The sequence below is a fragment of the Dendroctonus ponderosae genome, unplaced genomic scaffold (assembly GCF_020466585.1).
Source record: "Dendroctonus ponderosae isolate FM_Combo_2020 unplaced genomic scaffold, Dpon_F_20191213v2 Dpon_F_20191213_8, whole genome shotgun sequence".
In the NCBI taxonomy this organism is placed as follows: domain Eukaryota; kingdom Metazoa; phylum Arthropoda; class Insecta; order Coleoptera; family Curculionidae; genus Dendroctonus; species Dendroctonus ponderosae.
In genome coordinates this window covers 967,211-983,739 of record NW_026019016.1, presented here as the reverse complement: position 1 = coordinate 983,739, position 16,529 = coordinate 967,211, and the positions used below count along the sequence as shown (strand labels likewise).

Sequence of the window (16,529 nt, the reverse complement as noted above, 5' to 3'; positions counted from 1 at the left end):
TTCTTGAGAAACTTCGAAAAAAGCAGCGTCATGTTCAAGTGGATTTTGCAACTCAAAAAAAACCACGCAAATCTAAAACTACTTGAATTCAAGCATTTTTTGAGAAAACTGCCAACATTTTCTGATCCATGGTTCACTTTCTAAAAGGCCATTTATTTCTCTCTAGAATGATGTACAAATGAGCGTTCTTGCTCATTTTGCCTCCGAGATATGAGTAAAAACGGGACGGAAAACATGGAATGAGTAACACGGGGATTTTGCGAACTTTTGCAGGTTTCGAAGCAACTTTCCGCTACGGCGGGGCTTTCCAGTGAACACGAACTGGAGCTGAACAGTTTAAGGGAAGCCATGGGCGTTATGCAGCATCATGATGCCATTACGGGCACTGAAAAGGAGAATGTGGCAAATGATTACGAAAAACAACTGCACAGCGCCATTAGGAAATGTGATAATTTAACCACAACAGCTTTGGCGTAAGTTGCAGGGAGAAGGGGTTCTTGTAGCCTCTTGTCGCTCTGGATGTTCAATTCCTTATTGTATTCTTTTGAAATTTTCCAACAGCAATCTAATTAACAAGGATCATCCCACATTCGAGCACTGCCTGCTTGCGAACATTAGTCAGTGTGAATTCTCAGAAAGTTCAGAAAGATTCGTTGTTACAGTGTATAATCCGTTGAGTAGATATGTTAACAAGTATGTCAGAGTGCCAGTTTGGGGCAAATCCTACCAAGTCCAAGAACCTTCAGGTATTGAAGTTATTCAGTTACACAATCGCAGATATGAGAGACATCTTTGACTTGCTAGGTGGAGGGCAAACTGTCCAAATTATCCCGATTCATCCCAAAATACTCAAAATACCTGGAAGAACCAGCAACGCTACCCTGGAATTGGTTTTCCAGGCCAGAAACGTTCCCCCATTGGGATTCAAGTCGTTTTACGTGCAAAGAGCTGAGGGCGACGACGTGACGGCTTTGGATAACGGCACTTTTTGCATTCATTACGATGTAAATACCCATTTTGAATGCTCCAGCATTCAACTGAACCTCCATTTCACTGATAGAATGTGGGGCTCGATGTGGATCCGACTGCTGGCATTGTAGGAAAAATTCACTTTGAGAACAACGTGACTGTGGATATCAACCAAACCTTCCAGTACTATGCAGGTTCGGTGGACAAAGCGAAACCTTCAGGAGCGTATATTTTCCGGAGGGATCCAGAAATACCGCTGGAAAATGTTGCTGATTTCGTGCAGTCTAATAAGTTGTATCCAGGACGTTTGGTCACGGAGCTTCAGCAGGTAAAAATTTTTTTTTTGGAAACTCGGTGATTTTCAGGTGGGTTTTAAAGGTCTACAATGACATGGTTAGTCAAACTGTGCGCCTTTATCACGACGAGAAATTTGTGGAGTTTGACTGGATCGTGGGTTCATTGCCAAATTTGTAAGTACTACTCATGACAAGGACCTGAACACTTTTAGCTATAATTTTTGATAAAGGGAAGGAAAAGGGCATAAAAAACACAGAAAACTTTCATCAAAAAATTCAACTCGCAGTTGTTTCCTAAAATTTACCTATTGGAATGCATTTGGTAGGGCAAAGGTTGTTCTACAAGTGCGAAAACTTTCAGTTTTCAGTTATGATCAGGAAATTTTAACAATTTTTCCAAATTACATTGCTTCAGCTGATTTTTATGTAAGGCAAAGTTTCACATTAATTTGCATAGGAACTTGCAAAGCTAGAAAGTCACTTTTTAATCCCGATTGTAAATCAAAGTCTATTCTATAAGTGGTAAACGTTTAGATCTGACCTCATTTTCAAGGAATTTTCAATAATTTTTTAGAATTTTGTATGTATTTTTCGCTTGTTTAGACGGGCCGGAAATTATCAGGTATTTTTTCAGAAAGGTGTTAAATTAGAGAGTAACTTTCCAATGCCTTTTATTGAGCAGAACCTGTTTTATAAGTGACAAAAATTTCGGCTCTGAGTCATCATCAGGCTATTTCCAAGATCGTTTTAAAAACTCCCATATATTTTTGTGACTATTCAAGCAGACCAGACCAGATTTTATTATCATTTTAGATTCACTTTTTGCGTATTTTTCAAAGAACATAGAAACCTCTTTGCAAAGTCGTTTTTTCAAAAACCATACATTTTATGAGGACTTGCGTCTTACTCCAAAAAGGGTGACTTTTGAAGAGCTTTTGACTAAGAGCATGTTTTTTGCTTCAAATTTTCAATCCTAAAATCCACACTTCAAATTTATAAATGCCCGGAAAAGCGGAAATATAATAAAACATCAGACGATTTCAATTTTTTTTAAATTCCCTGATTATTCCGTACATTCGAAACTTTCGGTAATGATACCAGTAATACTCACAAAGTCAGAAAACCCGCGAATTTAAATATCTGTCGGTTCGAAAGTTTTCAATTGTGGAAGACCAGTTTGTCCAATACTGTGCTTGAAAAAATTATCAAAGTTGAAAAGTTGTTGAAATATTCCTGAGGAGTGCGCAAATTCGAAACGTTGGGCCTCAATAGAACTGACATTTCTGTTCAAAATGCCGCACATCTGAAGTTGTAATTTTATTAATTTATTGAAAAACTTACTGTTGAAGCGAGTGCGTCAAACGGCAACGCTTGAAAAAATCAGCCGATTTAGAAAATTTTTGAAAAATTCCCTGATTATGCCTTAATCTCAAAACTTTCGCCATTGGTACAAGTGGCTTTATATCACCAAGTGCCAAAACCCAAAGGCTTTTATTTTTATAAATTCGAAACTTATCCATTAATTGTGGCAGGCAATGATAAAAACAGCTCGCAATTTTTTTTCCAAAAAATCCCTGATGAAGGAGAGAGCCCGAAACTTCGGAAGATAATAAAACCTACTTTTCTCTATAAGATCAAAAAACGCCCAGGTTTCGAGCTCATTAAATCCTTTAGAAAAACCACTGCTGGAAACGAGTTCGCCCAACTGCAGCCGCTGAAAAGTCCATCAACTTATATAACATATATATATACAACATATAACAAAATATCTGAAAAAATCCATGATGGTGCTGAAAATTCGAAACTTTCCTGCAGAACACTATTAACTGTGCCCTGCAAAATGCATTAACTGGCAAGTTATAGTCTTTGTTGGATTTGGAGAAATCAGCATCTGAATATTCAAAATTCTATGAAACTCCGCAAAAGTTCCTCCGCATTATTCAAACAGATCAAAAGGTACATTTAAAGAAATAATAGATTAAATTGTCGTATTTGGGCGATATATAATTTCATCAGAAATTCTTCATCAACTATTCTGGTTTCGATTGCTAATCAAGAATTCCGTCTGGGTTTGACCATAAACTGACCCCAATTTACCCAAACGAACCCAATGAAAACCAAAGAAACCTGAGAAACCTGAAATTCACTTTTGAACTCAAAAAATCTGAAGTTCTGTTACCTAATTTTGAATAGTAAAATCCACAAAAAGTAGAAAATTAAGGAACTTTCAATGATTTTTTCCAGTAAACTCAATGGACGAGAAGTGATAACGAAATATTCCACCCAGTTGGACAGTAACGGCACGTTTTACACCGACTCTAACGGCCGTGAGATGTTGAAACGCGTTAGAGACTTCAGACCCACATGGAAGGTGGACCTGAAAGAGCCGGAGCCTGGAAATTACTATCCGGTAACATCAAAGATCACTCTGCAAGACCCAAGGAAGAACATCCAGTTTAGTGTCTTAACCGACCGAGCTGAAGGGGGCACCAGCCTGGAAGACGGACAAATCGAGCTGATGGTGCCAAATTTTCCATACCAAAGTCCAAAACATTTTTTTCAATCTTCAATTCCAGCTCCATCGAAGTACTCAAGCGGACGACAACAAGGGAGTGGAAGAGAAGCTCTTTGACTGGGCGTATTATACAGGAGTAGTGGTAAGAGGCTTGCATTATATGGTTGCCGGGCACATAAATCCTACATCTGAAGAAGGTAGGAAAACCTTTTTGGAAAACCAAATTTGGCGGTGTTAAAAATTGATATTCCAGAACAAACCATTGTGGCACTGGAAAGGGACATTGCTGAAAGAAAGCTGTTGGATGCTTGGACCTTCATCTCCATCCCCAATGAAGACAGCTTTGAGCAATACCAGCTGGAGAATAGAATGGAGGTGAAACCCCCGCAGGTCTTTATGTGAAGGTTTTTAAAGCAAAATTTCTAGTTTTCCGGACTGGAGTTTTCCCTGCCAGCTAACTTGCATGTTCTAACTTTGGAGCCTTGGGGTGATTCCACCTTTCTTCTGCGGCTGGAGCATTTATTTGCCAAAGATGAAGATCAGTATCTATCGCAGCCTGCCGCCGTAAATCTCTCTGTAAGCATTTAACTGATCTTCGTTATCTTTGTTTATTCCAGTAAATGTTCACAGGAGCTTTTCACTACCTTCAACATAATATCAGTGAGGGAGACGACTTTAAGTGGCAATGAATGGATCGATGAAGCCCGAAGGATGCGATTCAGGTCCGGCAACCAGCCGCAAGTGGATGATGAGCAAGATCAGCTACTGAGTGATGATGAATTTGAAATCACGCTAAAACCAATGCAAATTCGAACGTTTGTTATTAAAACCGAGGCCAAGTTATTCTATATGTAACTGCTTTGGACAATAAATTTGATTTTTACTCTACTGCACTTTTATCCGGTTTATTTAAGTATTTTCTGGCAATTCCAACGGTTTGTTTTCGGTTACTTGATGAACTTTTGAAATACCGGCCGTCTATTCGGCGTTGCCAGTTTAGCAGAGGTTAGCACGAGGCTCCTTCATGTCAGATCTCCAGTCTCACTGACAGGACCCTAATACCCAACCTCAATATTGCATATGCATCTATTTACCAGAGTGTCTACTGTATAGTTGGAATATGGAAAATACCTATTAATTCACCATGTCTCGTCTGATTGTAAAAAACCTTCCCCAAGCTGTAAGTGTGACATCAATAAAATTCCAGCCCTTGACCGTACTTTCCTTAGCAGATTCCGATAAACCTGATAAAAAGGTAAAAACACGTTTCTTCTAGAATCAAATTGTTTGTTTTAGATCACCGAGGAAAAAGTGCGAGAGCTATTTAGCCAGCATGGTGCTATTACGGACATTCAGTTGAAATACACCAAGGAGGGCAAGTTTCGGAAGTTCGGCTTTGTGGGGTTCCGCAATGAGCAGGAGGCCGAAACGGCGATTAAAACTCTTCACAACTCATTCATCAACACGACCAAGATAACAGTGGAAAATTGCGCTCTATTAGGCAAGTTTAACTTCGGTTTCTCCATGAAAACTGTCGTCCCTGCTCACTTTCCCATCTCGCAAGGTTTCTTTAAAAACAGTTTCAACTCTTTGCAGGAGATGCCAGTAAGCCTAAATCATGGAGCAAATATGCAGCTGATAGCACCGCTTTCAAAAAGGCTAATGTGGCAAAGCGAAAGCCCAGTGAAGATGAAGATAGTTCGGAGAAGAAAGCTAAACCACCCAAGAAGCAAAAAAAAAGCAACGAGGTCAAGGAGCTGTTGCAGAAGGTAAATTAGGCTGTAGATTCTTTAGGTCTGCATTAACTTCCAACTCTTTTTCCAGTATAAAAATGACCCGATGTTTAAAGAATTCTTGATGGTCCACAACAGGGAAGACGCAATAGAAGAACTGGAAAAACCGACTGAGGAACCGACTGATCAAGAAACCGAACCTGCTGAGGAATTAACGGAGAAAATCGCAGAAGCCCCTGTGTCTGATATGGAATATATGAACTTGCTAAAAAAAGGAATAGCCAAGGTTGAGAAACAACTTAAACCCAAAGATGAGAAAAAGAAAAAGAACTTTCAGCTGTTCACTTTGAAGGTACCCTTTCAACCCCCTAACACTCTCCACAAATATCAATTTCTTTGTGTCGCAGCTGATAGATCTTCCATACTCTACAAAGAAGAAAGACATCAAAGCCTTTTTCAAGTCGAATATTCCGTTCAGCATAAGAATACCACGGCAAGTAAAGGGAATTGCCTTCGTTGGCTACAAGAGTGAGGACAAGTTTAAGGTTGCCTTGCGCAAAGACAAAAGTTTCATCAGTTAGTAGCCAGGTTCAATGTGTTGGCTTTGAATAAATGGTGGTTTATTTATTGCAGAAGGTCGACAAATTCGAGTTGTTCACTATGTGGAGAAAAATGACCCAGGCAAAGCTGAAGCTGATTCGAAGAGATGCAAATGGAAAAGCCAGGAGGAAGCGCTGAAGAATGAAGAAGACATTGCAGAGTCTGGGCGCATTTTTATCCGTAACCTTTCATACACTGCAACGGAAAAGGATCTGGAAGATCTATTCGTCAAGCATGGTTAGTTGTCCGACACATTTTTTTAAACAAAGGCATAAATTTCAATTTCTTTCAAGGTCCGCTAGCAGAAGTGAATTTACCAATAGACAGCACTTCGAGACAATCGAAAGGCTTTGCTGTTGTAACGTTTGTGATGCCTGAGCATGCAGTGAAGGCCTACACAGAACTAGACGGTTCAATATTGCAAGGCCGAATGATGCATCTTCTACCTGGCAAAGCCAAAGATATATCGGAAGAGGAGAAGCTAGACGGTATGAGACGATATAAGACTCACAATATTCTCGATTTTCTCATGAAAATTTTGATGTTTGATGCAGAATCTTCAAACTACAAGAGCAAAAAAGCCGCCCAGTTGAAATCCCAAGCTGGTTCTTCGCACAACTGGAACACGCTGTTTCTGGGCCATGATGCTGTTGCGGGCGTAATGGCAGGAACTTATGGAGTAACCAAAGACGACCTCATTGGTCCGGACGCAAAAGGCAACGCTGCTGCTCGGCTGGCTTTAGGTGAAACCCAACTGGTGTTGCAAACCAGAAACTATTTGGAAGAACATGGAGTGTTAGTGGATATGTTTAACACTGTGAGTATTCTTGACTCGAGCAGGGACACGCAGAGGGATTAACAAACGCTCGGATTTTTTAATTGCAGGCTCCAAAGACCCGGTCGAAAACCGTGCTGTTGGTGAAGAATTTGCCTCCAAGAACAGAAGCTGAGGAAATCAGGAAAATGTTTGGCGAACACGGCGAATTAGGCAGAGTTATTCTGCCGCCTAGTGGAATAACAGGTAAAGACAAATCATAATCGGTTCCTACCTAAAAATTGCTCCAACTTCTCTGCACATTTTCTTAATTTACATCAACAATTTTCCAGAAAAATTAATTTTTATCACCCAATCCAACCCTTTTAATTTTTTTTATAGCGATTGTGGAATTTTTCGAGCCATCGGAAGCCCGAAAGGCTTTTCTGAAGTTGGCGTATTCAAAATTCAAGAGCGCTCCCCTGTACCTTGAATGGGCCCCAGAAAGTAGCTTGGCTGATGCCAAGAAAGCGCCCGTTGCTTCGAAACCCCCAGCTAACACGCCTGAGGATAATAATAATAGTAATAAAGACGAAGATAATGAAAACGCTCCAGTCGAAGAGGAGGAAAGTGAAGGGGAAGCCGAACCGGATACCACATTGTTTGTGAAAAATCTCAATTTCATAACCACGGATGAGGATCTTAGGAAGGTAAGTCTTACTTGGTCCAAAATATCCGGATATAAAAGCGGTTTTGTTGGCAGCATTTCGAAGGCTGTGGAAAACTGAAGCACGCAAGTGTAGCCACGAAAAAGGACCACAACAACCCAGGGGAAAAACTATCAATGGGTTATGGATTCGTTCAGTTTTACTTGAAAAAGAGTGCAGACAACGCGCTCAAGTCGATGCAGCAGAGCGTTTTGGACGGAAAGTCTTTGGAGTTAAAGCGATCCGAAAAGACTATAAGGTAATATTATAGATAAGAGTTAAGATTCTAAACCACACCTCAAAAGTATCTGAAACACTTTTCTAATTGTTATCTTTTTGCAGAACCGAGCAGCCCACGTCTGCACGGAAAGCCACCAAGCTATCGAAACAAAACGGATCAAAGATTCTCATCCGAAACGTGCCATTCCAGGCCGGAGCCAATGAACTATTGGACTTGTTTAAGCACTTTGGAGATATCAAGGCTCTCAGAATGCCCAAGAAGATGGACGGAAGCAACTCACACAGAGGATTCGCTTTTGTCGATTATACCTCTGAAGCGGATGCAAAGGTAAACAATACAGAGTTGTTTTGAAAAACTTTCGCAAAACAATAGGTTTTTTTTTTCAGAATGCATTTGCAACTCTCAGCCAAAGCACTCACTTGTTTGGGCGACGCCTTGTTTTGGAATGGGCCTCACCGGAGGAAGGAGTGGAGGAAATCAGGAAGAGGACAACGGAACATTTCAAGCAATATGAGGACGTAAAGTCCAAGAAAGCTGTATATAATATTGAATAAATTTTAACTCGTTAAGTCTTGATTTTTTTCATTCATGTGGGTGAACGTTAAATTGACAAAGTCGCTATCAAATCCTTTATTACTCAACGATCAACAACATTCTTTCACACAATGGTAACAATTAATTCTAGAAAAGACTAATTCGACTAAAACTGAAGTGCTGCACTCATTTTTTAAGCAAAGTCTCATCTTGCATGGAGAGCTGGCCTAACTTTTTGCCAATCCGTTCATGAATGTCCAAAAACTTGGCGACACAGCGATCGATGCAAACGGCTTCACCTTTTTGAATTTCCGAATCATTATAAACCGGAGCGATACACTTTTTGTGGCACGCGGCAGTCATGCGATTATACATATCAGCCATCATTTCAATTTCCAATTCCTGGATAAGTTGGAGATTTTGTTGTTCCGCGTGTGACATTTTGATCAATATAGTATTGGGCAAAAAACAGCTGGTAAAGTCCTATAGACTTGACGAAAACTTCCTGGTGCTGGGATCGTAAATTCCTTCGTTTGCTTGTCTCATGCGTTGTCGAGCTTTCATATTCTCATAGCGCTGCTTTTCGATGCTAGTCTTTGCCCAATAGAACGAGTAGAAGCCACCAATAGTACAGAAAACCCTGAAATAGTTTAAAAAAATGATGGGGTGATTTTGTAGGTTAAGTTGCCGATTTATATCACTAGCAGGTTTTACCCGCCGAAATACTTACCAACCGATTCCTACCTTTGCGGTTTTACCTAACGGCATACTTTACGTTCATTTAATTATAAATTGAATGGTCAGTAGTGAGATAATCAAACATGCATCAAAAAAATATAAAATCTGAAATTTTTATGTCAGAATCATCTGAGAATGCGGCATGTTATGTCATTTCTTGATAGGAAAGTGCTGAGTGGCCACCTCCGGGATATCACATCAGGGGAGAAGAATTCTTGATTAAATTTAGAACTGGTGTTGCTTGGCAAGTGAGTATTCTGGCAACTTCTGAAGTTTTAACTATGAGAATATTGATAAAACGCCAGATGTGTGTTACTGTTTGTACATGCCGATAATTTATAAATTATTCGCTATACAGTTTCCCAGAAATTCTGGTAGGTTTGGCATTGCCGCGTCTGTGAATTTTCGACGAAAGAAGTGAAGGAAGCGTCGATGTGACGACACTGCGACGTTGTCAATAGTTGCAACGCCAAAAAAAATCGCATTTTGCATTATAATTTATTAATAATTTTTTGCCAGAAAATCATTGGGGAAAATTGCAAATATTCAAACAAAAAATTGCGGAGTCTGATCACTGTTTAAATTTATTTTTATTAAATTATTAAATTATTCAAAAAACAGTTAGCAGAAATACTGAAAAAGTATGATGAATTTATATGGTTTAGATTTTTGTGTTTCGCGAGTAATTGGAATTTGGCCCGTGGAATTTGCCTGAGTGTTCGAAAATATGCGTGTTTCGGAAGTGGAGAATCGAAGGAAGAACATAATTTGTAATTGGCAAAAGCTACAAGAAAAAATGGTTGTTCAAGTAATAATAATAAAAATAGATAATAATAATCATAATAACTGTAGCACTAATAATAATAAACACACATAATGACTGTTGTCCAGGTGCAGAGTGTTGAATGGAACATTTCTTTATATGAATTAACGCTATTTCGAATACCCTGCTGGTAAAAAGTGGCAATTTAGCTCACTTTTTGTCCACGAATTCGGTGATGGATTTTTTTTAAACGATTTATGGTTTTTTCTTATTTTATTTGGCTGGACGACGGCAGCTAATTCTCGTTTTAAATATACACACCAAAGAAACCCAAGTTGAATTTTTTAAACGAATGTGTGAGTTAAACGTTAAGTCGCTGTTATGGAAAAAGAACTACTTTTGCGCAAACCGCCACACCGAAAATTCACGGCTTGAGCGCTCCCGTTCACAAACACTAAATTCGAATTTTCAGTCTGTAATCGCGCAGTAGCTGAAAAGCAGGGGTTTCGTGTTTCACCCAGTTCCCAAAGAAAAGACGCGAAACTCGACAAATTGGCCAGATTTCGAATTCACTCTACACAGTTTTGCTGATTTTTTTAGTGCTTTTCATGTTTGCCAAAACCGAGTAGTGGATGATCTGCTGGGCGCATCTGGACAAAACTTTGCAAACTTTTGCGCGGTTTGTTCTCATATAGTTTTAAGCAACTTTTACCGAGACTCTCAACTTTTGTTTGATGAACCCCGATTGTGAGTGCGCACTTTTCGCACAGTGATTAGTGAGTGGCAAAAAAGTTGTCGAGTACTGCCCAATGTTTCTAAACTGGCGTTAACTTGAGACCTCATGCAACGAGAAATGCTGCTCAGGATTATCTTTTTCGGGATTCTTGCTAGAGGTAGCCACTAAAATATACTTTTTACATCAAAAATGCACGTTTTGTCGATGTTTGTAAATCTTGTTTTTAACTAGTAAGTTGTAGTTGAAGCACTTAAGAATCTAACAGTTAGTAATCCAGCTTCTCGAAGCAGAAGATTTTGGCCCCACAGTCTTAAGACTTGACTACTTGTAATTTTAAATGTATCTTCGGCATATTGAATTAAAACGCTTGGGCGATTCGAACGGGCAAAATCGAAATATTAATATAAATGCAAAGCAGGTACAATTTGAAAGCGTAAAACTGAATCATCAGTCGGCGGTTTTCGGCAGCGTTCAGCGTTAACTTTCCATAAATCACTTTAAATCTTTGCAAATTAGAGAAGTTCTATCAATTCTCGTTCAGACGAAATCAGCTGGGGGAAACGCATTTAAAACAGCTTAATTGAACACAGACAGGAATTATTGCGAAAAAAAAAACAATTTCTTGGGGTAGTCAATTTATTTTATTTTCCGGATTTAAGGAAATCATTGTCGGGATTGTTTAAAAGTTTGAGCACAAAAGTTTTTAGCATTTTTTCGTTGTCTCATTGATTTTTTGTGTATTTTAAATGTTAATAATCGCTAGCTGTTGCATGCGCTACTGTTTGTTACCAATACTCAGGTTTTTAACCCGAACTCAGCCACCGTAAACAAGGCATGCAAATCAGTATAAACCCGAATATGTAGCTCGCATACATATTAATGTCTTTCTTTATGCAGAAATCTTACTGATGCATTACTTTGCGCTTTGACTTCCCCTAATGATTTCACCAAAAAGAGTGAAATTCCCCTGTTTCAATCAACAAATTTAAAGAGATGGTTGCATCTTTGAGCTGATTGCGTCCAGATATTTATAGAAGCAAAGCATTCCGATGAAGTTCAATATCACATAACATGAACCGTTGCTCTCAAGACGAACATCATCGCATCTGTTTGTTGGATGGCATTAAAGTGGTGTATTTTTAGCTCCGGAATATCTCCTGGTCGTTTTCTACAAATACTAAAAACTACCGGAAAACGCCTTTGAACAGGATTGATCTTTGACGTGGTCATTGTGCATCTTCACTATTGAATAAAGTTGCAATAAATGTATGTCGATAAAATACGCGTTGCACTTGAAGCGTTACTTAAAGATAGACGAATGTAGAGCGGCTTTGATCTTGATTGAGTGGAGATATTTTTCGAATCGAAAAATTCATATACGTATGGGTATAAAGATCGGGCAAAATTGAAGCAGCTTTGATGTTGGCTCTAGCAAAACACAAAAGCTAAAAAGAATCTCCGCCGCTGTTTATTCGACAGGCCAACCGTGAAAACAACTGTACCATGCATCCTTTTCTTTTACCTCCACACCCCAAATAATTAGAAGTTTTATTTATAGAAACAATGATTAACACGCACGTGATTGTTAAACTGTTTTCTTTTATCTAAATCGAATGTTGTATCCCCACATGTTTTTTCCAGTCTAATTATTTAAATGTTGGCGTTTTTTGATAGCAGTTTGTCTCATTTTATTTGTTGGTTTGTTTCGTTCTCGACATGATTTTTTCTAGTTCCTGGCATTCTGTTCTTCTTTTTTTAGCTCGTCTGTTTCTTTAACTATCCACCTTAATGTTATCGGGGGTAATGTACTGCTACTGGCAACAGAAAACGACTCAATATTTTTACTTTTGCCAAAAAATGCAAATTTCCCCTCAAATTAATCAATTATTTAGCAATTTTAATCCTTTTAATAACGTTTTATTGATTGAAACAACGATTAACCCGCACGTGATTGTTAAACTCTTTTCTTTCATCTAAATTGAACGTTGTATGCCCACATGTTTTCTCAGTCTGATTACTTAAATGTTGGCGTTTTTCTTCAGTATTTTGCTATACATTTTTCGCACTTTATCTGTTGCGTTATTAAATTTCCCACATGATTTTCTTCTAAATTCTTACATTTGCTCAATAAAATCTAAAATTTGCAACAAATTGAATTATTTGTCAATTTCTACTCTAAAACGACTCCGCCAACAGATTTTACTTGAATTATTTCCTTTGTGGAATTATTAAAGTTTGGCGTTCAGATAAACTTCCCAACGACTTGTAATCGGAAAAAGTGCTCTATTTCATCGAAAGCTAAAACATAAAAGTCCTTCATATGGGCAAAAATAACTACATAAAACCAAACAATAAAAGCAAGATTGATAAGAAAGGAATTGTTTGCTTCGGAACTTATATCCGACCGATACATCGAATTGAATCTTCCATAAAATACTGAATGCTTTTATTGTATTGTTTCCATTTTTGGTTTGTTTGTGGCACTGTCGGATTATTAGATATATTGCATTTTCCAAACATGGCACTTGATGAGGAGAAAAAGTCGCATTTATGAGATAATTATCAGTTTGTATGGAATGAGAAGTGGATCAAAAGAACTGAGAGTAAAACAGTTTGAAATAAGAATCTTTTTCGTTAAAAAAAAGTGAAACTGGTGAGCTTTTCGGGCTTTTAGCCGCTCGTGGAACATAATTTGTTTCTAACGTTTTGCATCTTGCCTAAAATACCCTAAAAAGCCAGAACACAGTTTTTAGTTGGTAGCTAAACTCGAATTTAACAAAAGTTTTAATTTTCTTAAGGTCTCCTTATGTAGATGCGTCATTTCTTATTTAACACTTTATTTCACTTGATGATTTGAGAATCTTGTAACTGCGGTTTTTACATCAATTTTTTTAACGAAATTTTCCTGCAAGAAGTTGATCCCTAAAAAAAGAAGCCTCTAATCAAACATATGGCTTATTTATGAGTTCTAAATATATCCCATGCAGCGCTCCCATAAAGGGCAACAAGTACCGGAAATGCCAGCATTAAGAGTTAAGACTCAATATGTGTGAAACAAAACGCAAACCAAACAGATACTTTCTATCCTGAATAAACAGGGTTTCCATTCGGTTTTGTCCAATGGGACAACAGATTGTTGATTTTATGGTCATAATTTTGTCATTTCGTTTCATATAAATGGAAAAATGGTATTTTTTTAAATAAAATTTGCAGTTTTTTTCACCACCAATACAGGGTGTCTCAAGAACTGCAAACCTTTGCAAATTAAATAAACTTATTGATTGCGATATTCATATGTACACTCTAATTGTTTGAGCCCACTGTATAGTCTTTATCATGTCCTCTAGCAAATGTCACGATAAAAAATTCATAACCGCGTGCTTTGGAAAAGATCCAAGATTACAGTGTTGAAAATGTGATTTTAAAAGAGCACCGAAACTGTATTTTAATGGCCCGAAAGGGACACAGACAATGTATTTTTAAACGTTTTCGGCCACATTTCGCGTCAAAGTTCTGCAAGGGATTGTAATAGTTTGAAGCGAAACTAGAGGAAAAGTTGTAAAAATTCAATAGGGTTTTTTGCGACGAATTTAGAACCATTTTCACAACGCACATTAGACGAAGTTTCCATCATTATTCAGGAAAACATTCCATATGCTGGACTTTTTCATGTGCCTTCTGCGATGTTACAGGATTAGTGCCAAGTTCTTTGGCGATGATTTTCTCCTGTTTGTTGGAGCATCCATTAGGAAGTACGGCATTTAGAAAGTCATTGTTTCGCGATGAGCTCGCTTCGATTAGAATGAAGTGAATGGGCGCAATCGACTTGGAAGTTGTTGAAGCAGATCTTTTCAAATTCTGCTTGTTCTTCCTCGTTCTTTTTCACTGAGGCTGGAACTATGTTTCTGTTGGGCTTATTTACTTAACATTTATCCGAGGCGATTTTTTGTTCGCCTGCCGGAATTTTAACAGACTAATTCAACAATTCACTCGAATCCAGTTTCCGCAACATTCAGTCCGTTTAAGTCCTCCGATACGTTAAAACTAGATTAAATTCGGCTTAAATAGCAAATGAAATTACAGTTCCCTAATTCAAATCCATTTTAAAAGTAATTAAAATTGAAAAGATTTATCTCCGGTAAAATTGGACGAGCTGTAATTACATACGTTCAGTAAATATTTGAAAAGCGGGTACGCTCTTGTTGTCCCCATCAACCGGGGCAAATTGTTGACGGGAAATTAGTTAGGAGTTTTTCTCGTCAAATTGCGATTTGTGGCTGCAAGAAGTCACTCTAATTGGTTGGCACGAGTTGTCGTTACTAAACCCGAAAAACCATTATCCATGGTTCCGCCTATTATCTTGCGCGCATTGCGGATCTTCTAGTTACCCGATCTTCAGTGGTGTAGCTCAATCACTTTGCCTAGAATCTCTTCAAATGAAGCTTCCGATGAGAAAACCGGTTACTTTTCTAGCTCTTAAGCGAGAGAACTTTTGTAATGTTCTTGGAACGGTTTTAGCAGTTTTTTCGACAGTCACGCAAAAAAGGCAAAGGTTGGATTTATTGCTTAAAAAACACAAAATACACTTTTGCCGGATTTCGAATATTGCATTTGAGCATCTGTTTCCATTCCTTTGAGTAACCAAATCTGCCTGTTAGATTGAATATAATTGCACATCGCAAAACTGGAAATATAAAATAATTTGAACGTGAGACGCTGAGAGGCGAAATCGACTTAACGCGATAACCAAAACCAACACTGAGACTAATGTGTTTCCCTCTGAGATAAAAGTTCATTGAGTAAACCCAGTGTAAAACTTTAAACTCTATGTGAACGTGCACTTTGAAATCCATCCTGGCAGCGGTGTGTTTTGTATGTAAATCTATCCTTTGCTGTTGCAATTAATTTAGGCGAGTCCCTTGGCTGTTTATTAATTGGCAGCCTTTTTAATTTAATTTCGTTGTGCGAACCCTTTTGCCGTTTCGTTCTTTTCGGGCGAGTTTTCGGCAACATTTTTTAGCACGATACCAGCACTTTGGGACTCGATTTACCGAAATGCCATTTCCATTATCTTAACGTCTTAAGCCTCTATATCCGTTTGGGGATTTAGCAGCGAATCGCAATATTCGTTAAGCCAGCCGAAACTAGGCCCTAGAAAGGGATTTTACGGGATTGGTGGACTTTGATCCGACTTGTCGAAACGCTTTAAGAATTGTTTTGCACCGCTTTATTAATTGAAAGATTCCGTCGCATATTGTTCGGAATATATCGGGGAAAATTCAGTAGTTTATCATTCTCGGGTGCCTATTTCCACAGGCAATCGAGCCCACCCTTAAACAGATTTTTCTTTATTGTATTCGCGGTATTGACGGTAGAGGCAGGCAAACTGCGCTTAGGTTTGTAATAGGAGCATTATTAGGAAAAGCCGCACAATATAATAGCCTGGAATCCTGGAGATAGCAATGTTCTGTAGACATCGGTTGGAAAACCATTAGCTGAGTTAAACCGATATTTAACCAATAACTTAGTAAGCCCAACTGCAATTGCTAAACAGAATTAACACTATTCATGCAATTAAACTCCATAATTACGGAAATTCCTTTCAGCCCTAATGATTGAACCGGGGAATAAAGGGCTGCTGCATTCGCAGAACTATTGTCTTAGATGTGCTCCTGCATTATACAGGGTGTGCGATATTAACACATTTAGACATGTGCATGCTTCAACAAAGCAAACAGAATGCAAACGTGCTGCCTATGTGATTATGTCGGCGATTTTTAAGCAATGTTTGTCTAGTGTTTGTTTCTTTAATTTGCGTTAGGATTTGCCCCTTTCTGCGTTTCTTTTTTGTGTGTGGTATAGTAAGCTATACGTTCGGTACATTTTATGCGTTTTTTCAGCATTCACGATATATAACCGACGATTTCTTCCTTATTATTGACC

At 38.4% G+C, this 16,529-nt stretch overlaps 4 protein-coding genes across 5 annotated transcripts in view; 3 read left to right on the top strand and 1 right to left on the bottom strand.

The window, feature by feature from the left end:
- LOC109544851 (lysosomal alpha-mannosidase) overlaps positions 1-4,668 on the top strand; it is a 7,180-nt gene extending 2,512 nt beyond the window's left edge. The window contains exons 9-18 of the mRNA XM_019915227.2: positions 274-473; positions 562-746; positions 805-1,004; positions 1,061-1,297; positions 1,348-1,439; positions 3,510-3,786; positions 3,842-3,977; positions 4,034-4,155; positions 4,207-4,356; positions 4,411-4,668. Of these exons, the coding sequence (XP_019770786.1) occupies positions 274-473; positions 562-746; positions 805-1,004; positions 1,061-1,297; positions 1,348-1,439; positions 3,510-3,786; positions 3,842-3,977; positions 4,034-4,155; positions 4,207-4,356; positions 4,411-4,635 (1,824 nt within the window). The 3' untranslated portion in view covers positions 4,636-4,668. The remainder of the gene's footprint in view (positions 1-273; positions 474-561; positions 747-804; positions 1,005-1,060; positions 1,298-1,347; positions 1,440-3,509; positions 3,787-3,841; positions 3,978-4,033; positions 4,156-4,206; positions 4,357-4,410) is intronic.
- A 159-nt stretch (positions 4,669-4,827) lies between these two features.
- Positions 4,828-8,384, top strand: LOC109544852 (probable RNA-binding protein 19). The gene is made up of 13 exons (XM_019915228.2): positions 4,828-4,960; positions 5,077-5,281; positions 5,377-5,549; positions 5,605-5,865; positions 5,921-6,089; positions 6,147-6,350; positions 6,407-6,601; positions 6,668-6,930; positions 6,999-7,134; positions 7,270-7,577; positions 7,631-7,833; positions 7,917-8,142; positions 8,202-8,384. The coding sequence occupies exons 1-13, from the start codon at positions 4,925-4,927 to the stop codon at positions 8,367-8,369; spliced, it is 2,547 nt and encodes an 848-aa protein (XP_019770787.1). The 5' UTR covers positions 4,828-4,924; the 3' UTR covers positions 8,370-8,384.
- Positions 8,385-8,430: 46 nt separating this feature from the next.
- On the bottom strand, positions 8,431-9,117 carry LOC109544854. The gene is made up of 2 exons (XM_019915232.2): positions 9,080-9,117; positions 8,431-8,989 (listed from the first exon to the last, which is right to left on the bottom strand). The coding sequence occupies exons 1-2, from the start codon at positions 9,115-9,117 to the stop codon at positions 8,833-8,835; spliced, it is 195 nt and encodes a 64-aa protein (XP_019770791.1). The 3' UTR covers positions 8,431-8,832.
- Positions 9,118-10,336: 1,219 nt separating this feature from the next.
- The window catches only part of LOC109544899 (irregular chiasm C-roughest protein), a 143,870-nt gene continuing 137,677 nt past the window's right edge, over positions 10,337-16,529 (top strand). For both annotated transcript variants that reach the window (XM_019915320.2, XM_048668902.1), the window contains exon 1: positions 10,337-10,743. In XM_019915320.2, the coding sequence (XP_019770879.1) occupies positions 10,692-10,743 (52 nt within the window). In that variant the 5' untranslated portion in view covers positions 10,337-10,691. The remainder of the gene's footprint in view (positions 10,744-16,529) is intronic.

Coding starts and splice junctions, on each gene's coding strand:
- LOC109544852 (XM_019915228.2), top strand. CDS start 4,925: ATGTCTCGTCTGATTGTAAAAAACCTTCCCCAAGCT. Junction 4,961..5,076: donor TAAAAAACCTTCCCCAAGCT/GTAAGTGTGACA, acceptor TGTTTGTTTTAG/ATCACCGAGGAAAAAGTGCG. Junction 6,931..6,998: donor TAGTGGATATGTTTAACACT/GTGAGTATTCTT, acceptor TTTTAATTGCAG/GCTCCAAAGACCCGGTCGAA.
- LOC109544854 (XM_019915232.2), bottom strand. CDS start 9,117: ATGCCGTTAGGTAAAACCGCAAAGGTAGGAATCGGTTG. Junction 8,990..9,079: donor GCAAAGGTAGGAATCGGTTG/GTAAGTATTTCG, acceptor AAACTATTTCAG/GGTTTTCTGTACTATTGGTG.